General features: G+C 43.5%; 1 protein-coding gene across 3 annotated transcripts; it reads left to right on the top strand.

Moving 5' to 3' along the window:
- The first annotated feature begins 359 nt into the window (after positions 1 to 359).
- On the top strand, positions 360 to 22,754 carry LOC311238398 (leukocyte elastase inhibitor-like). Of its 3 annotated transcripts, none has more exons than XM_084326447.1 (10): positions 360 to 462; positions 2,460 to 2,641; positions 8,039 to 8,167; positions 9,442 to 9,582; positions 13,332 to 13,449; positions 15,320 to 15,462; positions 18,261 to 18,338; positions 18,675 to 18,764; positions 18,983 to 19,163; positions 21,824 to 22,754. In XM_084326447.1, exons 2-10 carry the CDS (start codon positions 2,465 to 2,467, stop codon positions 22,051 to 22,053), a joined length of 1,287 nt encoding a protein of 428 aa, XP_084182573.1. In that variant the 5' UTR covers positions 360 to 462; positions 2,460 to 2,464; the 3' UTR covers positions 22,054 to 22,754. The 3 variants fall into 3 exon arrangements, with proteins under 3 accessions (XP_084182573.1, XP_084182575.1, XP_084182574.1); XM_084326448.1 differs by lacking the exon at positions 360 to 462 and adding an exon at positions 2,334 to 2,351; XM_084326449.1 differs by lacking the exon at positions 8,039 to 8,167.
- Positions 22,755 to 23,607: the final 853 nt, after the last annotated feature.

Raw genomic sequence — 23,607 nt, forward strand, 5'->3', positions numbered from 1 at the left:
TTTTGGTATTGCTGCCTGACTGCAATGCTGCTCTATTCAGTATCCTCTTGTTTTATTAGATACGGAATTAACCAACGGCCGGGCCAATGAACAAGAGTTATATTTTGTCCGTATTATTATTGTCCCTGTGTCGTGTGCTGTCGTGTAACATCGAAGACCACGGTGGAAGTAAGTGTTTTTACTCATTTAATGTCAGGTCATAAACGAGGAGATCCCATTCAACTCGATGTCGGCCGAAAGGAAAGTTTCCACTTCGCACCAATGTGCGTCCACGCGCTACACAATGACGTCGAGACCCTTCCTTGTTTTATAGTCTCCTTGGATAGAATGCGGAAGCGGGCTTTAGGGCTGTGTCCAGAGCTGGGCGTGTCCTCGTGCAAACACTGGGCGTAAATACAGCACTAGAGATGACACAGTATTGAACATTGAACGGCAAGGAGGGCAATCAATATCTTTCGTACAGTAAGTAGCCAATTACTATTATGAACGAACGTGTCTCTCTCTTTCGCTCATTGAACGTAGGCTGATATAATGTAGGCTGTAATTGGCAACACGTTGTTGCCCTATTATTATGTTTTCTTATCATCTCGAAAATAAACAAGTGAAACAAATAGTTTGAAGTTGCCAAAAGAAATTCGCTTTAGATACTATCATAGCTATAGACAACACGGCATATTTGTTAAGTTAGAATTGCAATATACATGCCTATCTGCTGTGTGTCAGTGACAAGATATGCTGCCTACCTTCCTTTCCAAGCTGTTTGATTGATTGATTGATTGAACACTTTAATTAACAGATTGCAGAATGGGTACAGTACAGTACAGCACACACAATGGGAATTATACAATTTAAATCAAAATTAGCCAAAACATTGAAAATATCCCAGGACCTGGAAGAGTTAAATTAAGTTAAGGGAATGCAGAGCAGAGAAAGACTTTCGTCTTGTTTACATCAGGGTCCCCCATTTTCAATTCATAATTACATTTCTGACATACACAACATACAGATACAGATATACAAATCGAATCTAATCATCTAATCTAATCATGACATTTATGACATACATGACATACAGATATACAGTACTGTTACATTTGTGGCATACACGATTTGCAAATATACAGTACTGTTAAACAGAGATCCTAACAGTAAATATATACGAGGGGGAGGGAAATGTACATTAGGAGGGGGTGGGCGGGTGTTCGGACATTTACGGGGGCCAGTTTCGAATTGCAGCCTCCCGTAGGTGCTCTTTGAGAGTGGTTTTGAAGGTGGGTAGGGATTCACCTTTTTTACCGCCGTGGGTAGGGCGTTCCACATTGATGTGGCATAACAATGGGATTGGGAATGAGTATTTTAAAGTTATTGTTTCATCATTGGCAACTAATTATTTTGTCTTTACTCTAACCTAATACATTGGGAAAAAAAAGCTAACTAAGCACTCGCCTACCACCGCAGATACTCTAGGATCGAATCCAGCTGTCAGCGGTACCTCCGGCTTGGTCAGTCGTCCCTATAACACAATTGGCAGTGTTAGCGGGTGGGAAGCCGGTGGGGTATGTGTCCTGGTCGTTGTAAACTGCGACTCCTACTGGTCGGTTGGGGTGCCTGTTCAGCAGGGAGGGGATCTGGGGGAAATAGCGCAAACCTCTGCGCGCGTTACGTTCCCCCAGTGAAACTCCTTGCTGTCGGTGAAAAGAAGCGGCTGGCGACTCCACATCGGAGGAGGCATGTGGTAGTTCTACACCCTCCCCAGGCCGACAGTGTGCGTGCAACAACCAGGAAGGGAATTGGCATAACGACTAAATTGGGATGGGTTAAAAATACAGAAAGCCCAAAAATAAATAGAATATAAAAAAGAAATATGGACAGTGCAGATCGAGAAACATCAAAATGTTAGCTAGATATTAGCCCATCGGTCCTTTGCAATTTTTTTTTCAATATACGAGTTATGCGCTGTGTGAGCCAGTCGAAGGCTTTGTTACTTTTTGGATGATTTTGGATTGTGGTTGAACAGAAGAAATGGAACATATTTTGGAACAAAAGGTGCGCTGACAGTCTGACACTGATGATATTAACTACTTATGTGTCCAAATTTGGTATTGAATGGCACAGTGTTTTCCGATACTCTATAGTATTGAAGCAATTCGATCGATACCAATAAAATATAGAATTCCGATACTCAGCCCTACATACATGGGGCGGCAGTGGCTCAGGAGGTAGAGGAGAGTATGTGTCCTTGAGCAAGACACTGAACCCCTCTGCTCCCAATGTGCAGGTTGGCACCTGCATCTTACATGGTTGCCTCCGCCGTCGGTGTGTGAATGTGTGAGTGAATAGGTGAATATGAGGCAAGTTGTAAAGCAGTTTGGATAGAAGCACTATATAAATGCAGTCCATTTACCATCATGGGACAAAGTAGATGCAATTTCAACTGACGTCTTTTTTACATTTTTCAGGCACAATGGCGTCATCAAGCCCACTGTCGGAGGCCAACGCCTGCTTCTCTCTGGCTTTGTTCAAAGAGCTGAATGCAAAGGACAAGACGGGCAATGTCTTCTATTCTCCACTTAGCATCTCCTCAGCCCTGGCCATGGTGCTGCTGGGAGCCAGGGGCAACACAGCTACACAGATGGAAGAGGTGACTATACTACAAGGCCATAACACATGCTAGGCTAGGGGTTTAAAACACATATAGTAGGGCTAGGGGTTTAAAACACATATAGTAGGGCTAGGTGTTTACATGCATATAGTAGGGCTAGGTGTTTACACACATATAGTAGGGCTAGGTGTTTAACACATATAGTAGGGCTAGGGGTTTAAACATATAGTAGGGCTAGGTGTTTACACACATATAGTAGGGCTAGGTGTTTACACACATATAGTAGGGCTAGGTGTTTACACACATATAGTAGGGCTAGGTGTTTACACACATATAGTAGGGCTAGGTGTTTACACACATATAGTAGGGCTAGGTGTTTAAACACATAGTAGGGCTAGGTGTTTAAACACATATAGTAGGGCTAGGTGTTTACACACATATAGTAGGGCTAGGTGTTTAAACACATAGTAGGGCTAGGTGTTTATACACATATAGTAGGGCTAGGTGTTTACACACATATAGTAGGGCTAGGTGTTTAACACATATAGTAGGGCTAGGTGTTTAACACATATAGTATGGCTAGGTGTTTACACACATATAGTAGGGCTAGGTGTTTACACACATATAGTAGGGCTAGGTGTTTAAACATATATAGTAGGGCTAGGTGTTTAAACATATATAGTAGGGCTAGGTTTTTAACACATATAGTAGGGCTAGGTGTTTAACACATATAGTATGGCTAGGTGTTTACACGCATATAGTAGGGCTAGGTGTTTAAACATATAGTAGGGCTAGGTGTTTACACACATATAGTAGGGCTAGGTGTTTACACACATATAGTAGGGCTAGGTGTTTAAACATATAGTAGGGCTAGGTGTTTACACACATATAGTAGGGCTAGGTGTTTACACACATATAGTAGGGCTAGGTGTTTACACACATAGTAGGGCTAGGTGTTTACACACATATAGTAGGGCTAGGTGTTTAAACATATAGTAGGGCTAGGTGTTTACACACATATAGTAGGGCTAGGTGTTTACACACATATAGTAGGGCTAGGTGTTTACACACATATAGTAGGGCTAGGTGTTTACACACATATAGTAGGGCTAGGTGTTTACACGCATATAGTAGGGCTAGGTGTTTACACACATATAGTAGGGCTAGGTGTTTACACACATATAGTAGGGCTAGGTGTTTACACACATATAGTAGGGCTAGGTGTTTACACGCATATAGTAGGGCTAGGTGTTTACACACACATAGTAGGGCTAGGTGTTTACACACATATAGTAGGGCTAGGTGTTTACACACATATAGTAGGGCTAGGTGTTTACACACATATAGTAGGGCTAGGTGTTTACACACATAGTAGGGCTAGGTGTTTACACACATATAGTAGGGCTAGGTGTTTACACACATATAGTAGGGCTAGGTGTTTACACACATATAGTAGGGCTAGGTGTTTAAACACATATAGTAGGGCTAGGTGTTTAAACACATATAGTAGGGCTAGGTGTTTAAAACACATATAGTAGGGCTAGGTGTTTAAACACATATAGTAGGGCTAGGTGTTTAAACACATATAGTATGGCTAGGTGTTTACACACATATAGCAGGGCTAGGTGTTTAAACACATATAGTAGGGCTAGGTGTTTAAACACATATAGTAGGGCTAGGTGTTTAAACACACATAGTAGGGCTAGGTGTTTAAAACACATAGTTTCAAGTTTCTTTATTAGTTGTCATACAGAAGTACAGAATACTTTTATATAAAATGCTTCTTTCTATTTTGCTCCAGAGAGTGTGCTAGATAAAAATAGATAAGTATAAAATAAGTATAGTAAGTATAAAATAGAAGTCAAGTACGTAGACAAACGTGTTCAGTATATACATATATACAATGTACAATGCAGAGTAGAAGTAACTGAGTTCCAATACAATAACTATACAATACAAAGCAGAAATGGGATGAGGTACAATTTAGGTACAATTTACAGTAAGGTGTAATGAGGTATGGGTTGTAGTGCAAATTCTTTACCAATAAATATAAAGTGTGTTTAGGTGTTCTAAAGTGGGTGCTGCAGTGAGTTGTTTGTTTAAAGTGAGTGTGTGCGTGTGGATGTGTGTGCATTTGATGGTTGTTACATAGTGTTATTGTCATTTAGCATTCTGATGGCCTGAGGATAGAAGCTTCTCTAGTAGGGCTAGGTGTTTAAACACATAGTAGGGCTGGGCAATTAATCAAGTTTCAGTTTAAATAACAATGTTTGTCATCCCACAACCGTGAAAACAAGATAATGGATTATTGTGCCGTATGCCCTGTTGCTCTCATTTAGTCTTGTGTTGTAAATGCAGTGCACCCTTCCTCCACAGTTGTGGGTCTCTAACCTTTTTTCCCGGGTATTGTTTACAATAGGGAGGTGTAGAGGTTATGTCATTGCCGTTTTTCGTGTTCCACCGCAATGTATTTCCCCATTGCCCATTTCTAAATCGTCTCGTTTAAAACAAATAAAGCATTAACATTTGCATGGTGTACCTTTCTGTGCTTATTCATCCACAATCTATAGCTCAACATGAAAAGATTCGCAATTAATCATAAAAAAAATAGCCACATTTTATTTCAACCAAAAATGCTTAAACAATAATGTTAGTGATAGAAGGGAACTCATTTTGTGCAAAAATGGAACGCTTTTCAATTTCCATGCGGCAGAATTGATACAATAGCCGATAATCCATTTTCCCAATGATAAATCCCTATACGGGTGGAACAACCAGTGACGTCAGACTACACCTCCCTATAGACACCTACCTGTTCGCTGTTTACAAACATACCGTGTTCGAGCCAATCAGCAATACCAACTGAGTCACGTGACGTGACTAAGTTGCCTCGGACCTGCGCAAGCTCCCCTGACTAAAAGTTGTTTCAAACTAAAACAGCTGGATGTCATTTAGCCAAATCAGCATGGCTGTGAGTGTGTCTTTCACCTTTTACATATCTAGCTTTGGCATGGATTGGTTTTTTAGATCTCTAGCATGGCTAACAAATGCAAATATATTGTAGTCTGCCCTGTTGTTCTGTTCTGACCAGGATTACGTTCCTTTCTGCTCCGGTGATGCGCACGCACACAGAGTCTGACGTATACAGCGAACAGGTCTATGGGCTGCAACTATGCTTGTGCAGTGCTAAAAGGACCAAAGATACCAGGGACACTGGCATCACTTTCCACATGTCAGTATAGAGTAGATGAGAGATGTATTTGTACATAATATATATTTTTACATATGGATCAATTAAAACTACAGAATGTTATTGAACTAGGTAACTTTATGGTTAGCTAAGTTACGTTAACTGACCAGCTGAGTCAAATGTTTTTTTTTATCCACCTTTTCTCCCATTTTCTATATTTTCTCCCATCCCAATTTCGTATCATCCAATTCAACCCTCCCCTGTCACGAACGCTGTTTCTTGCCTCCCACAAGCCGGCTGCAATGTGGACTAAGTCATACATAGCACAAGTCCCCTCCGGTACTTGAGGTAACTGCAGTCGCATCTTTTCACCTGCGCAGCTCGATCTCTCAGTGGCGAGGAGTAACGCGTAGGAGGCTCACGCTGCCCCCGACACTTCCTGATTCTACTGCGCAGGCGCACCAACCGAACCGACCTGTAGGAATCGCTGTCCACAACGCCCGATCCCCACCCATCAGTTTCCCACCCCCTAATACGGCCAATGTGTATTAGTACGGACGACCAGCTAAACTGAAAGCAAATGTGGAGCGCTGGGCTCGAACAGGCAAGCCCAGCGTCTCCAGATTTCGTGGCGAGCGCCTTGCCCACTACACCACGTAGCCGCTCCTCCAGCTGAGTCAAATGTTATTGCTGATTGCTAGCTCTCAACAACATTGATCTGTTAGCAAACATTTAATGTTAGCTAAGCTAACTTAGAACTCAAAGGTAATACATTTATTAATATACAGCAGGTGTGTTTCTGATTGTAATTGGCTGCCAATATAGGCCATAATGCTGATTACCGAATCTATTTAGGATTTCTACATAAAAGATATTGCTTAATGTAGTATATTAGCCATTCAGAATACCAGACAGTTCTTATATTTAAAAAATATTTTTTTAGTTTCATTCTAGACATATACAGCTGTCTTACACTCATTACTTTGAATAAAAAACATGATTGGTGTACTGTAAGAAAAATACAATGATTATATAGACAACATACGCCTCTTTCACCGTGCTGTAATTGGAACCAGGTAAGATGGCTGCCATATTCCAGAATGTCAATTGACTATGACACGTTGCATCTACTGATTTAATACTGTGTAACAAAGTATTGTTCTGCCACTCGCTTGGTTGTTGATAGGATGATGTCAAATCAGACCTTCGGATGGTGGATGGGAACGCCCCAAACTGCTTAAAAATCACCAATATTGTTCTCATGTAAAAAAACAAAACAATACTGGGTGTGACTGACAAGACAGTAGTGTGTGTGTGTGTGTGTGTGTTGTGGAAGTGTACACAGACTTGACGTGTGTGCTGGCTAAAACATTGGCTAAGTCACGTCTGACTCAACTTTTCTAGAGGGAACTACAATAAGGTGTGCCTCTATAGCTGTGTGTGTGTGTGTGCACATGCACACACAGTGTGTAGGGCCAATAAACCTCTTGGCTATAAAGCTCACCTATCCAGGCTGACATCCTGTCTTTCAATTAGTCTGTCTTGTAAAGTAATCTATAATTGTAAAGCTCATTGCTTTCACTCTTAACAATACCTGTCAACCAGTAGCACTTAAACTAAAACCTCAGCCAAAGTTGGATAGGCAGCGCTAGTTGTGGATGTATGAATTGACCTTCGTTGTAACCGCACATCAAAGAGTAAACTGGTTTACAACCAGAAAACCACATGACCATGTTTCATGAGTAGTCTGGGGAAAGTGTGTGTGTGTGTGGATGATGAAAGGTGGGAGAGTCCATGGCAGGGTGGGGCTGAGAAGATTCCTTTCACTCTGTGTGAGTCTGAGAGCATAGGAGCGCTGCTGCTGACTCTAGACCTAGTCCTTTCACTGGACACAGGCTGTGAATAAATTCAATATGAATTGAAAATGGGGGAGCCTGATGTAAACAAGACAAACGTCTTTCTCTGGTCTGCATCCCCTTAACAATTGTGTGTATTGAGCCGTACTGTATTGTACCCATTCTACAATCTGTTAATAAAGTTTTCATTCATTCATTCATTCATTCATTCATTCAGTACAAGAGCATTGCTGCTGACTCTAGACCTAGTCCTTTCGCTGGACACAGTCTGCGAGTACAGGAGCAGTTGTCAAACTGGTTTAACCAGGCATTCATGGTTACACATACCACAGTCTATAGCCTTTTTCTGCCCTTAACCCCCCCCCCCCGCGCTGCCATTTCCGCCACCAGGTGCTCTGTTTTATAAAAAAGGCAGGGGAGGCGGGACAGAGAGGAGCAGGGCCGTGTGGGAGCGGAGCGGCGCAGCAGATGCAGATGCAGCAACAGACGGACATGCGCCTCCCGCCACACCTGTTGAAGGTGGTAACTGAGTACTGCCGTAAAGACTAACTAACTAACAACCAGGAGGTCAAAGGGCGTTTCACTGATGACGCCTGGGGGCGCGTGGTGGTTGAAAGGAGCTTTTAGTCGAGAAGGTGACAACGACGAGGGGTTAAAGGTGGTCCCGGGTGGAATCTCGCATGTTCTCTCGCTCCCTCGCTTGTCTCCATGCCTCCTTGATTAGTGTCAAACGAGGAGGCAAGGGAGGACTAACACGCATCTCTCCTTTTCTGTGCTCCGGAGTGGGATTTTCCAAGGTTTTTAATGTAACATGATCTAGTGGAATGATGTTCTCTCTCGTTCCGTTTCCATGGTTATAATGTAACGTGATCCAGATGTCCTCTCCTGTTCCGTTTCCAGGGTTATAATGTAACGTGCTACAGTCTTGTTATGTTCTTGTTGCACGTTTACTACTTCCTATCCATTTTTTATGAGCATCTGTCTTCAAAACAGAAGCAACAGGAGTGGGTGGTTGCACACAGGACGGGGCATTATTTTCACATTTGACCTTGCCAACAAAACGGTCAAATCAGACCAGTCTATATCATGAAAATAAATGATTACTTGAATATTATTATTCTATTTAATAAATAATAATAATGATAATGACTTGGATTTATATAGCGCTCTTCATGACACCCAGAGCGCTTCACAGAGTCCATTATTCGTTCATACACAGTCATACCGGTGGTGGTAAGCTACAATTGCAGCCAGAGCTGCCCTGAGGCAGACTCACGGAAGTGTGGCGAATAATCATCGCCTACGGCCCCTCCGACCACCACCAACATTCATTCACATGCATACACATTCATACGAGGCAAGTTGGTTAAGTGTCTTGCCCAAGGACACAACGGCGATGGGATGGACATGGGCTTGAGCGGGATTCGAACCACCAACCCTTCGATCATTGGACGACCCGCTCTACCCCTGAGCCAAAGCCGCCCCACAAATAAAGAAGCATGTCTGATGCAAACACACTCTCCTGAATTCTGGCGTTGAAACCGACAGCAGTGTGGCGTTAAGTATCTAGGCTCCACTGTGCTCTGTGCACAAATGTGTTCCCCCTTCATATTCCTGTCTTGGGTTACACTTGCAGGGCTGGTGTTCTCTGGTGTGCTGATGAACCACATGGGCTATAGTTCAGAGTTGCTCCTATAGGACATCCTAACCCAAGACTACAAGTCTGAATCGGTTCAATACATTTCTGCAACGTTGTGGTGTTTGTAACTTCTGTCTCCTCTGATGGTCCACAGTCGCTGCACCTCCACAAGTCCAAGGAAGACATCCATGTGAGCTTCGGCAGTTTGATGGGTGACCTGAACAAGCCTGGTGCTCCGTACTCCCTCAGCCTGGCCAACAGACTGTATGGACAGCAGTCCTTTGACTTTGTTCAGGTGTGTTTGTGTGTGTGTGTGAGTGTATCGGGGGTCCCCCTCATTCTGGAAATTCAGAGACTAGATTTCCAGTCATGGAAAACCTGGAAAATGGACTGAAATTACCAAATATCCTGGGGGGGGGGGGGGGGGGGGGGGGGAATATCTGTTATCCTGGAAATATTTTATTGTATTTTCTCCTGACTCAGATCGCCTATATAAACGTAGGTGTGTATTTTGTTTGAAACTGGACTGTCTGTAGGATTATAGCAGTGCCACCCAATTTGGGGCCCATGCTCCCTTTGTTTTGGCCCGTCATGGCATTTGACAAGCTCATGCTTATTGTCCTCTTTTATTTTTTAAAGTGCTGTAAAATCCTACACACGTCATTTACGCTGAATTACTGTGTTCTCTATGAGCTGAGTGAGTGACTTGTCGTCTGTGGCACGTGGTTTGTGACACGTTCTGTCAGAAAGGTGTCTTTCCATTTAGTTCATATGAGGGATCTGGATTATGCATTATGAGTTTGGAGTATTGTAATTGCCGCAATTCAAGCAAGTGTAACACAGAACATGTCTGTGTATTATTTGTTTAGGAGAGCTTGTAAGTAAAGAAACAAACAAACCGCGAACAACAAGAGGAGGCAAGATGACCTTATTGTACAGTTAGCAGTGAAGAGTGTAGCAGTCACCTGGAATGAACAGGAGATACTTCATCATGAACCCTGCGTCATTAAAAAAGGAGAAATAAAACTGGAGTTAAATGTGTCAATACTACCAGTAAATTATATGTTTTATGTTTTATTGTGGATCCCCATTAGTCTACACACCAAAGTGAGACTACTCTTCCTGGGGTCCAAACATTAAAAATACAAACACAAAAAAAAGTTAAATAAAAATATAAAACCGCAAACATTGAAAGTACTCACAAGAAAACATCACAACAAACAAAACAGTGAATCAAAGCTCACTCAATATTCATGAGTCAGATATCACAATTCTCCAACCATAAAATACAAATGACATAGTCAGTCCATAAGAACAAAACGGATCAAAATCATTTATATGATTTTAACTCATAATATAGCATAACTTTTCTCAAGTCACCGATCACCTTTATATTTCCATACTAATTTCCATAATAAGTCAATGACCAAAATGTAACTCATTATTCATGAGCGCAATTTTTAACAATTTTTTTAAACATAAATTTGTTCCTTACCATAGTTATATTTCTCGGAATATTATTCCAATAAGCAACATGCAATATGACCATTTGTGAGCAAGTGATGTCCTGGATGCGTGTATATTTTTCCCAACGGAGTTTCACTTCCGCGTTCGGTTTGCGCAATCTGATTGGCCACTGACGTTTCTCTCAGCGCCAATCGCGTTACTCCTAACAAACTGGTTAAGCTTGGCGACTCTTTCGAAGTCGCTCTCTTTCGAAGTTGGTTACGGTTAGGGTTAGTTGGTTAGGGTTAGTTGGTTAAGGTTAGTTGGTTAAGGTTAGGGTTAGGGTAACAGGCTGCTGGCGCAATTGTTAGGAGTAACACGATTGGCGCTTAAAAAAAACGTCAGTGGCCAATCAGATCGCGCAAACCGAACACTGAAGTGAAACTCCGTTGTGGAAAATATACACACGTCTCCTGGAAATGTCCTGGAAAATGATTTCTCAAAAAGAGTGGGAACCCTGGTTTATGTGTCGCGCAGCTCCATGTTTATGTAAGTATGTTAACTCACTACGTTTGGAAACATGGTTGCGATAAAGGTTTCAGCCTAGGAGAGACACAATTCCTTGGTAGCATGAATGATACCGGTAGCAATGAAAGCTACTGTATGCGTGAAGGAATGGAAAACACATGGGATCATCTTTCACTTTACTCTGTAAGAATGAGTGGATGGATGGATCAACCAATGACTGAATGGATGTTACAGGGTTCCCGTGGGGTCTTAAAAAGTCTTACATTTAATCATAAAAAGGTCTTAAAGGAACACATCAACATTTTGGGAAATTATTTTACCATCTTCACCGAAGAGAGACAAGAAGATAGATACCAGTTTCCCCTCTGTGCGTTCAGCAGAAAGCTGTCTGGCTGCACGTTAGCCTAGCTTAGCACAATGAATGGAAGCGGACAGTGCCGGTTAGCCTAGGCATTGTCCAACTAACGCCTCTCCCGAAGGCACTGTCTGCTTCCATTCATTGTGCTAAGCTAGGCTAACATGCAGCCAGATAGCTTTCTACTGAACGCACAGAGAGGAAACTGGTATCTATTTGCTTGTCTCTCTCTGGAGAAGACTATAAGCGAAGTTCCCAAAATGTTGGCGTGTTCCTTTAAATCAGTGCCGGGCCGTGTTTTCCTTTTTACCCCGTTGAATGCCACCATCCACGGCCAATGTTAACGTTAATATCGCCTAATCTATGTTTTAAATTATGCTATGTGTCTAATCTGCCTGTCGCTTATCAAAGACTCATTTTCCAGTCAACATTGGCAAGGCAGATTGTATTTTTATCGCTTCATTTCCGTTTGATAGCATTTTGAAAATCACCCGTTTTCCGGGGAAAAACAACCCATGCCTATGATAATCGCCTTTTACTGGAATATTCCAGAACGTTGTCATTTGTCGGCCTATTTATGAATAGTTTTCAAATAAACGCTAGATGATCGATAGTAGGGCTGACCCCTATTAATCGATTAGTCGACTAATCAGTCGAAAGGAGCCGTAGTCGACTGGCCAATCTCTTAGTCGAATATAATAATAATAATAAAAAAAAAATGTAGGCCTAAAAAAAAAATAGGCATAGAAGCGTGGCTAACGCTAATGGCACGCATACCAGAGGCTAACTGCCTACGAAAACAGGCACAGAGGCACTGAAAGAGGATTTCACCCATCTAATGAACACACTAGACTAGACAAATATCAAGATGTATCCATCAGTGGACCAATTGCATGCTTTTGCAAAGGACAAGAAGCCTTCAGTCGACTCCTTCAGACAATTTTTTTTTTTTTTTTAATATTATTATTATTATTTTTAAGTCGACCAATAGTCAACTAACGGCAAATTTTGGCCAATCCTAGTCGACCATCCAAATCCTTAGTCGGGGACAGCCCTAATCGATAGTATATGTGCGCACGCACGCTCGTGCTGTGCGCTGATAATCGCTGCACTTATTTCCTCATGGCTTTTACAGTCAAAACAGCCATATCACAAACGCTTATATATCAGTGAAAACGAGTCTGATTATCCTAACACTGATAACATAGATTCCTTACCTGAGGTCAGATGGTATCCAAATGGTTTATTCCAATTTCCGATCGCCATTAGAAAAAATCGATAAATGTATTGATCCATCGTGTATACAGTATAACACATGATCCGCGCGGCTCAGAGGCTCCAGAATGAACTCTGGTAGACCCCGGCTGCATCAGTGAGAAGTAAAATGTGGAGTCAGAAATCCGTTCTCCCATTCACTTTCATTGAGTCCATTCCAAAAGGGTGATTTACCATCTGGGAGACGATAGGGGGGGCGCTTTTTTCACATCTGAGCGCCGGCGGTCCCTGGATCTCCAACGGTAGGCTCGCATGATGCAATATGATTTCAGATCGCTTAAAATTTTTTAAAAAAACCCAGAGAATACTCGTGACGTGGCATTCAACGGCCGGGGCGTAAACCAGAGAAAAGCCGCGAGTGGCACTCAAAGTGTTAAGGCGTGAGCGAGCAAGCATACAGATTGATCTCCTTCTGTGTCTGTAACGATTGATGTTTGCAGGAGTTCCTGAATGACACCAGGAAGCATTACAACGCTGAGCTGGAGTCTGTGGACTTCGCCAGTAACCATGAAGCTGCCAGGCTCAACATCAACAGCTGGGTGGAGAAACAGACACAAGGTAGATCACACTCTCTCACACACACACACACACACACACACACACACACGCACACACGCACACAAGCACAAGCACACACACACACCAGAACGTTAAGATGCACTAATTAAGACTGCTATTTGAAATGAGGACCATTGTAGACTGAACCAGGTACAGCTACACTGAATAAGCATGTTATCTATTGATCTACAAGGTTCAGATTTTTTCAAAGGTCCAAAGCTTATTATTGCTCTAGTCTGTTCAGCTTGAAACTAAGGGTTGACTGATATATTGGTTTGTAGATGTTGCAGTTTTTTCCCCTCGAAAATCTGTATCTGCCGATATCAAATATCATCCTGACACATTACCGTCTTTCATGGGCTCTAGTGGGTCAGATCTAGTGAAGGAGTGAACATAATGGTACCATATGAAGTGAGAGTTCACTAGAGCAGTGCTTCTAAACTGGTTGAGTTTCAGGGCCCACCTTTTCCTTAGACATTAAAGGGGACATGTACTATAAATGTCATTTTTCAGTCTCTAGCATTGTATTATAGTAATAGGAGTTAGTATCAATGTGTTTGTGTCTAAATACCATATTGGCGGATTGCTCTGATTCAGCTCAGATAATTTCCTGCTCCAGTAAATGAGTCCATCCTGATTTGAAGGCCTGAGTCATGTCATTCAGGCTCTGGGTAGAAGACAGTGATGTGATTGGCTCTGTGGTTGTAGCTAATGCCCGCCCACTTCCTCATACTGCGAGGCAGATTGAAACCCGACACCTCTGCATACTCTGGAGGGAGATAGAGAGGGAGACAGAGAGAGAGAGGGAGGGAGCACTTGGGGGGGGGGGCCTGCCGCGCCACACGGGAGGTGGGACCCTCTCGAAAACGAGGGGGGGGGGCCTCCCTTCCTCCCCTCTCCTGTGTGGCGCGGCAGGTCCCCCCCCCCCCCCCCCAAGTGCTCCCTCCCTCTCTCTCTCTGTCTCCCTCTCTCCCTCTCTCTCTCCCTCTCTATCTCTCTCTCTCCCTCCAGAGTATGCAGAGGTGTCGGGTTTCAATCTGCCCCGCAGGGAGAGAAAAAACGAAAGGAAGAGACGGCCTGTCTTTTTTTTCTCTCTCTCTCTCTCTCTCGCACCCCCCCCCCTCTCTCTCTCTCTCTCTATCTCTCTCTGTCTACCAGTCGCAGACTGACTGTCACTCAAAGTGCTTATGGGCGGGGCCATAACAGCCTGAAATCTTGGAGCTGAAAAATGATGGTTTTGAGTACTTGATTAGAAATATAAAACAATGCATTTTTTTGAAAAAAACCTTACAGATGTCTTCAATAGACTAACAGGAATTGTGTAAAGTTGCCCAAATAGTGCTAGGAATAGCAGTACATGTCCCCTTTAAGTTACGTCACAGGAAACATATGTCTTTCAAAATAAAAGCGCAGCATCATAAATTCTGTAGACCTTTTTTCCCCCTAAACTCTTTAAAAAATTGTTTTACTCAAAACAGGGGTTGCGACCCACCAGTTGAGAACCATGGTATTGGAGCACTTCAGTGCTAGCTTATAAGGGGCTATATATTGTTCCAAAGTTTAGCAATATGCTTATGAGAAAAGATATTTCAATATAATATTTAATGTCAAAAGCTTAGCAATATTGTTGCAGGCCAAAGCTGAAGATTAGAGCACTGGTATCATGAACCTAGAGATCGCAAGGAATCTGTAGATACCAACCATGTCATGCTAACTTACCGAAAAAGATTCCAAATCCAAAATATCCCTTGAGGTCTTTTAATATCAGACTTTCATATCTGCTAAATGTATTCAACAATGATCTGTATCGACCACTACTTCAAACGACATCGCTGATCCCCTGTGTGGTCGTCTCTATCCTGTATTCCAGATAAGATCAAGGATCTGCTGAATGAAGGTGTGGTGGATCCCTTGACCATACTGGTGCTGGTCAATGCCATCTACTTCAAAGGCAAATGGGAGAGAACATTTGACGAGAAAAACACCAAAGACGCTCAGTTCAAGATCAACAAGGTAACGGGTCTCTAAAATCAGCAGTTACAATATGTTTAATTTGAAATTAACATATTGACCATTGGTTCTTAGGATTTCAACCTCATCTGTCATCAACCCGAAAATAAATACATGCAAGTGCTTTACTCTGAGTCCCGTGGGAAGCGCTCCATGTTGCATAGTATAATTATTGTGGGTTGTTCTACTCTTGTTTTCACCAGATTCCGAATTCCTCTGGAACAGCTCAATAAGAACATGTACAACATTTATAAGTTCAGCACTTATTTATACGTCTATTGATCAATCAATTATTTCAAATGAACTTGAATCACTCCTCTTAACCTCATGGAGGGCAGCTGGGGTCATCTTAGCCTCATGGAGGGCAGGTGGGGTCATCTTAGCCTCATGGAGGGCAGCTGGGGGTCATCTTAACCTCATGGAGGGCAGCTGGGGGTCATCTTAGCCTCATGGAGGGCAGGTGGGGTCATCTTAACCTCATGGAGGGCAGCTGGGGGTCATCTTAGCCTCATGGAGGGCAGCTGGGGTCATCTTAGCCTCATGGAGGGCAGCTGGGGGTCATCTTAGCCTCATGGAGGGCAGCTGCGGGCAGGTTTCTTGTGATATGCTTCAGTCAAGACGACGCAGGCTCTGGGACACCGAGGCGTTTCACAATGGGCTCGGCAAACCGCCAAGTCCTGTCAACCTGAACATAATAAAAATGTCTTTTCTTTTCTGGCATGTTTGCACTTTGCACAACCCTCGCTAAATGTACGGTATGGTACCTGCTATCTGTTGAGGGTGGGTTGCCATGGCACCGTAAACCAAACACGTAGGTAGTGTGAATGGTATGACAAGCTTGGCACGCCTGTTTGCACAACATGATTCTTCCACATCTGTTTACTGTTGGAAAGATTAACCAGTGAGGGATACATTTTTAGAAGGTGAGTCGAGTTGGCTGGAGCTTAGGTTAGAAAACTTAGTTTGGATCCCTGGACTGACATTGAAATTGTGGCGGGCCCAAGGGACCACTCACGCGTTTTTAGTAATTTTGCCAATGGCGAAAATTAACAGTGTTTTCCTTTCCTGGTTACGAGTAATCTTGTCTTTGATGCTGCATGTGGGGTTAATGGGGAAATTGCGTTTCACCAAAGGATTTAATGTTTTGTTAACGTTCCAATTTTTTAAAGCCAAATTGCTGACCTAAATGACCGGATGTTGCAGAGAATGCGCTGACGCTGGTGACGTCGGGGGACCTGATCTGCAATGCTGAGCTGGTTTTGGCCATTTTAGGCAGCTCCGAATGTCTAAATCCCCTGCCTTATCAGAGAGAGAACTGTATATTAGAAGGCCTTGTTCACGGGAACCACAGCTGCATGAACCACAGAGGAAGCTACAGTAGTACAGTAGACGGGAGCAGCCGGAAATACGTCACCCGTGAGAGGTCTATAGGAGAAACAACTGTGGATATTCTCTACCGTTTTCTCAAAGAAGGAAACGTCTTCCACAGAAAGGGAAGAGGGAGGGAGGACATGATGGCATAGTTTATGGAGGTTCTTTGTAGATTCCTCAATCTTATTGTGAAAGGAGGATTTGACTAGCAATGTTTTTGGAGAATGGTGACAAGAGATTACGGTAAGTAGTGATGTCACCAGGGAGGCGGGTCCTCTTGCACTTCCTCTCTGCACCATGTGTAGGCTCCTCAGGAAATGGGTTGTCAACTGATTGGACCGAAAGAGGACTATTGGTTACGCGTGTATGCCAAACGTCTGTCCTCGGACGGAGATGGAAGGTGGGGAATTTCACTAGATTGTAAGAGGCAGTTCCGTGGAATATTGCGGACTTTGCGGGTGCCAAGCCCTGATAAGTCTACTAGGCATAACTTAACAGGGCTTTATCTCCTGCAAGAGGTTACATGCATTAGATACCTGTGATGTCTTCCATTGGTACAGTGCTGGTCTGTGGGGGTGTCAGATGTGATGTGAATCTGTCCTCCAAATGATCTCAAAGCAGCTTGTCCTTTCATGCAACCTCGTCTGAGGTCATGAGGCGTGTAAAGCCAGCGTTTCTTCAGAGCAAGTTACCTTGTTGTTTCATCAGAGGCCCTCTTGAATGCCATTCCGATGCCGGAATCTCAGAATCGGTGACGTGAACTTAAAGGAACACGCCGACATTATGGGAAATGTGCTTACTGTCCTGTAGAAAAACGATTGATTGATTGATTGAAAACTTTATTAACAAATTGCAGAATGGGTACAATACAGTACGGCTCAATACAAAACAACTGCTAAGAGGATGCAGACCAGAAAAATACTTTCGTCTTGTTTACATCGGGGTCCCCCATTTTCAATTCATCAGGACATTTATGACATACAAGACATACAGATATACAGAACTGTGTTGTAAAAAGATATCATAAAAAATATATACATCCGAAGGGGAAGAAACTGTACATTGGGGGGGGTAGAGGATATCTTACTGCAAGCACAAATAAATGGAAGCGGATATGGATCAGCAAAAACGCATCCCTGGAGTTTGGAGGCCAGTTGATCCGTATCCGCTTCCACTAATTAGCTTGCAGCCGGATAGTTTTCTACTGAATGCACAGAGAGGACATTGGTATCTATCTTCTTGTCTGACTCTGGAGAAGATAAGCGGAAAGCTTATTTTCCATAACGTCGGCGTGTTCCTTTTAAGATCCATGTGGGTCGATTGGAAATTAGGAATAGAAAAATGGAAAGAAAGAGACGGAGTGTGAACTACCTCTTTAACGACAAAACGGTGATCAACACTACAAGGCTGTGGTTTGTCTCTGTCTCCAGAACGAGGGTAAACCAGTGAAGATGATGAACCTGAAGGCCAAGTTCCATTTCGCCTTCATCCCTGACCTCAACTGCCAGGTAATATTTCAAACAGCCAATCGATCAACGGTATATATTAGCATCCAGCTGCTATGTATAATAGATTATTTGGAGTCAATGTGGCAGCTAGTCTCAATCAACCCTCTCTCTCTACTAATCAATCGTTCTCCCTCTATCAGACAAGCAACTAATCAATCAGTGAATGTAAGCAGTGCCTTTTTTTTTATAGCTATATTCATGTGAGACTATTCAATTCTTACTATCTCACTCTACTGTGTTACCTGTAAGCAGTTCAGTCAACTGTGTGTGACAGATCCTGGAGCTGCCTTATGTACTGTATTACCTGTAAGCAGTTCAGTCAACTGTGTTTGACAGATCCTGGAGCTGCCTTATGTAGGGAAGGAACTCAGTATGCTGATCTTTCTACCCAACGAGATGGAGGACAACACCACAGGACTGGAGAAGGTAGGTCACACACACACACACACACACACACACACACTCATACTCTCTCTCTCAACACACACACACTCTCTCAACACACTCACACTCACACTCTCTCTCAAACACACACACACACACACACACACACACACACACACACACACACACACACACACACACACACACACACACACACACACACACACACAGAGTAAATGCTGATGTTATTCCCATCCCAGATGGAGAGGGAGTTGACTTATGAGAACTTTAAGGAGTGGACCCGCCGAGACATGATGGATTTCGTAGAAGTTCAGGTGGGCCTGCCTCGTTTCAAGATGGAGAAGACGTGTGACCTGAAGGAGGTCCTGAGCAGCATGGGCATGGTGGACGCCTTCTCACGAGATCTCTGTGACTTCTCTGGTAGGAGGGAATATGGAATATGGCTGTTAGCTTTGCCCTTTTTAAAGGACCACTCCACACATTTTGGGGGGAAATACACTTATTAGCTGCTCCCTACTGCTTCCAGTCCTTGTGTTAAGCTAGGCAAGCTGCTCCTTTGCAGACACACAGAGATGAAACTGATATCAATCTTCTCGTCTGAATCTGGGGAAGATGGCAAATACATGTATTTCCCTAAATGTCCTTTAAAGCCCTTTTTAATAAGTAAGCAATCACATGACTAACCTTTCCAGAACTCATGTCCTAATGGCAGTGGCGGCCGCACCCCCTGGTGGAAAGTGGTTTTGGATTTTTCTATAATAGTAGATTTCGACTGCTAAAATATAATAATTCTTTTTTATATATAAATGACTCATTTTAAGTGCGTTTGTGTTTAAAATAAACAATAACGTGTAATATATCAAATATAAATCATTGTTTGTGCGTCCTGTTCATCCCCGATCTCTTCTGGGGCGCTAGAAATATTGCCCCACTGACTGGGCGTCATTGCGCAACGCAGCCAATTGAAAAATGCACAGAGCAACATAAATGCACCTAGCAACTAAATTTTGCCAATCAGTGTCTTCAAATACGATGCCTGAGGCGCCGTGTCCACAAAGCGTTTTTTTTCAAGGCGGAGCGCTTTGGATATCAAATGATATGAATGCCCAGAGCGATTCCAAAGCGCAGGGAGCGCTTATTGTTGCGTCATCTGCATTATAGATTGTATATACCTTAGGTCGTATATTACTGGGTTGTCAGACACGGCAAGAATCGGCCTCTCCTCTGCCATGTTTGTTGATGAAAAAGTGACATTGATGAGCGGTGCTCCTCTGCAAATGTGGAACAATTTTCTACTCGAGGCGCCTAGAGCGCTCCGCCAAAAAACGCTAGCCGGCGAGAGCGCTAAAACGTGAGGTGCGGCGCGGCGCAGGGAAGAGGAGCGCTCCTAGCGTGTCTTTACCATAGAAATGAATGGCAGAAAGGAGCTGGCAGCTCAAAAAATGCTTTCTGTGGACACAGCCCCGGAAGCGTCTATATTAAAGGCGGCCCAAGAGTGCTTCCGCGTTTCTCTGATTGGCCACGACGCCCACGTGACAGCGGCTTTGCGCGGCAGAGCGGAAATAGGCTGCTGCTCCGGCGAAAGAAAGACAGGCATTCTATTGCCATGCTCTAAGACAAACTCTAGCCTTAACCAACTCCGAAAGAATGCCTAAACTTAACCGGCGAAAGAAAGACAGACGCTAGTTACGTTTATATAGAGAGATGATAAATTAATTAAACGTAAAAAAAAAAAAATTGAAGTGATTCGAACTTGTCACCAACTGACCGCAGGCTCCACAGCAAGCTGAGGAACGAGTTGAGCTAACCGTCGATGTTAAAACAGGGGGGATTACGAATGCATAATGCCGCGGCAACCTATGCGCCTCTGCCGCGGGGCGTGCTGTCACGTGGGCGTCATGGCCAATCAGAGAAACGCGGAAGCACTCTTGGGCTGCCTTTAATATATAAGCGCCCCGGAAGGGTGCTTTTTCTAGCGCCCCAAACAGTCATTGTCGAATTGTCTATTCACTCTATTGGCTGAGCATCGCGTTCGTGTGATATCACGTCCACCAGGAAATACCAAACGCTAATAGTTGTCGTCGTCGGAAATTGATAATAATCACAAGATACATTCACAGTGTTGGATCTAACAAAATGGATTTATATGGACACGTTTATGGAAAGTTCAAGCCCAGACCACAAAGCTTCTCGAAGGGTTACGCCGGACAGACCAGAGGCACGCGCAGGCACTCACGGTTTAGCATGATGAAATCAGTGTGACTGTACTCCTGACAAAGTATAGTATGGTTTATTTGTATTGGGAAAGATACAGACACATTAGCTGGTTGAACAACATCTATATGTGTGGTAATAATGCAGATATTGAGTGTATTTCTGTGAAAATGCGGAATTCCAACCGAAGCGAAAAAAATGCACTTCCTGCTCGCGGCCGGTGTGAACAGCGACGCCCGTTAACATGGGAGCGAAAGTGAAGCGCTGATGGCTCGCCCGCCTCACGCCCGCGTTTGATGTGTCTGTGCCGTTAAGCGCGACGGCTCTTCCAATTCGTACGTGATGTTCTACCGGCAAACTTTTTTTTTAGTCTCAGCCTCAATGTATACTGTTCTGTAGTTACTGAAACTGATTGAATATGGCACCGCCCCACCTAGAATAATTTTCACCAGCCGCCACACTGCCTACTGGGCAATACGCCCTACAACCCCAACTACTGCTGCTACGGTCTCAACTTTTTACTGGGTATTAATTTAGAGTAAAGGAACATATCTTTGGAGAGTGGAACTCACAAATGGAACCCCCCCCACTCCCCAAATCTCTGCTCAGTTTCTTTGGCCGACTCCATGCGGTAACAATTGCTGGAGCCCACCTACCCCCATTTAAAAGGGGCAACTACCCCAAAATAAGTAATTACCCCTCATTCAAAAGAGGCAACTACCCCCATTCAAAAGAAGTACCGGTAACTACCCCTCATTCAAAAGAAGCATTCCCGCATTGTGTGATTAGATGTGAATGAGCCCGGAGTCCTCCTCGTGTCTCTTGTTCTCTTCCCACGTTTGAAGCTCTTTCTCTGCTCCTGACAGGCATGTCTGCAGCCGGTGACCTGGTGCTGTCCAAGGTGGTCCACAAGGCGTTTGTGGAGGTGAACGAGGAGGGCACGGAGGCCGCCGCAGCCACCGCCGCCGTCATGATGATGCGCTGCATGCCCATGAGACCCGAGAGATTCTACGCCGACCACCCCTTCCTCTTCTTCATCCAGCACAACCCCAGCAAAAGCATCCTTTTCGCCGGCCGATACTCCTCCCCCGAGTAAACGCTGCACCTTTTACGTGCAACGCTCACGTTTCCTCCGTAGACGCGCTCTGCTTGCCATCCTGCATTGCTTGAGCCGCAAAGGACAAGACAAGAAATGCTGCATCTGAAAACACCACTCTATTTTTAATTGATTAGAGTAGGCTAAATGATCATTTAATATATAGACTATCATGAATTTATCAAGGAAAATTACCAGTGACTTATCTACTTTAAAGCCTTTTGAAAGGTCAAAGGTCAAAAGTGGGATACCCATTACTTTATGTTTGGAGCCTTTAATCTCTTGCACTGTACTGTATATCCTGTACCCCCCACTCGGAAGCCTTACACTATTATGTCTTGTACTGTTGTTACCCAGCAACACAAAATCATCCACTTGCTACAATTTATTCTATTGGCCAGGATGGGCAGTGGTTGTACCCTTTGACCCGGTCTCTGTAACATCCACTATGTGCGTAATGAATATGCTCCTTTATACTGTATGTATATCGTTTACCAAAGATTATCCAGTGATGACATAACATTGAATGTTTCCTTACCAATTTGATATACGTTTTGCAACACTTTACATTTTAACCATGCAAAGTGCTTTTTGTTTTGTCATATGCAATTTAAGTGTCATTTGATAATGAATTGGAGTGTCGTGTGCTCTGATCGATGCAAGCTAATAGCTTTCCTCAGGAAGTAAAGAGTTAAAGTAAATTATATTTTGTTTGACTTTTATTTCCATGATGACATTTTACATATTTCGACAAAGTTACATGAAGACTTCAGGTGGACGCTGGAGGGATGTAGCTCCAACACCACCTGTAGCTCCGCGGTGCGGCCAACGCCACCTGTAGCTCCACGGTGTGCCCAACACCACCTGTAGATCCACGGTGCGGCCAGCGGCCAACGCCACCTGTAGCTCCACGGTGTGCCCAACACCACCTGTAGATCCACGGTGCGGCCAACGCCACCTGTAGCTCCGCGGTGCGGCCAACGCCACCTGTAGCTCCACGGTGCGGCCAACGCCACCTGTAGCTCCACGGTGTGCCCAACACCACCTGTAGCTCAGCAGACCTGCACTTAAAATATTATCCCATTGTGGTTCAGACCGTTCAGTATAAGTGCTTGATTCAGCTCACCAGACACACGCATGGAAGATGAGCTTAAGTACTATAACTTGGCTCAAACAGTTTGTGTGACACGGTCCCCAGTCTTAAAATCGCTCACATTTAATGTTTAACGAATCCTGGGCCTTAAATATGATTTTGATAAGTCTTAAAAATCTATTGCATTCGGAAGTTACTTCTATGTATCCTGTTTAAATGTGTTTGGGGGAAATGTCTGCAAAGTAAGCAGAGTGGTAGTAGTATCTATCATTTCCCCCAACAATTCATATGGAATTACTTCTTTCAAATTAACTTTCCTTCATACTTTTTTGACTACTACCTGTGAAATAGGTATTAAATTATATTAAAGGTAGTCTTAAAGTCCTACATTTAACTGTTTGGATCCTGCAGGAACCCTGGTATGAGACTAAGCATATTGATTTGGAGAAATATGTTAAATG

Source organism: Notolepis coatsorum (assembly GCF_963971535.1).
Source record: "Notolepis coatsorum genome assembly, chromosome: 12".
Lineage (NCBI taxonomy): Eukaryota > Metazoa > Chordata > Actinopteri > Aulopiformes > Paralepididae > Notolepis > Notolepis coatsorum.

Bases quoted from the DNA above. Each gene is read 5' to 3' on its own strand.
- LOC311238398 (XM_084326447.1), top strand. From the start codon at position 2,465: ATGGCGTCATCAAGCCCACTGTCGGAGGCCAACGCCTGCTTCTCTCTG. The intron at 2,642-8,038 runs GTGACTATACTA...TTCCGCCACCAG, and splicing joins CAGCTACACAGATGGAAGAG to GTGCTCTGTTTTATAAAAAA. The intron at 13,450-15,319 runs GTAGATCACACT...CCTGTATTCCAG, and splicing joins GGTGGAGAAACAGACACAAG to ATAAGATCAAGGATCTGCTG.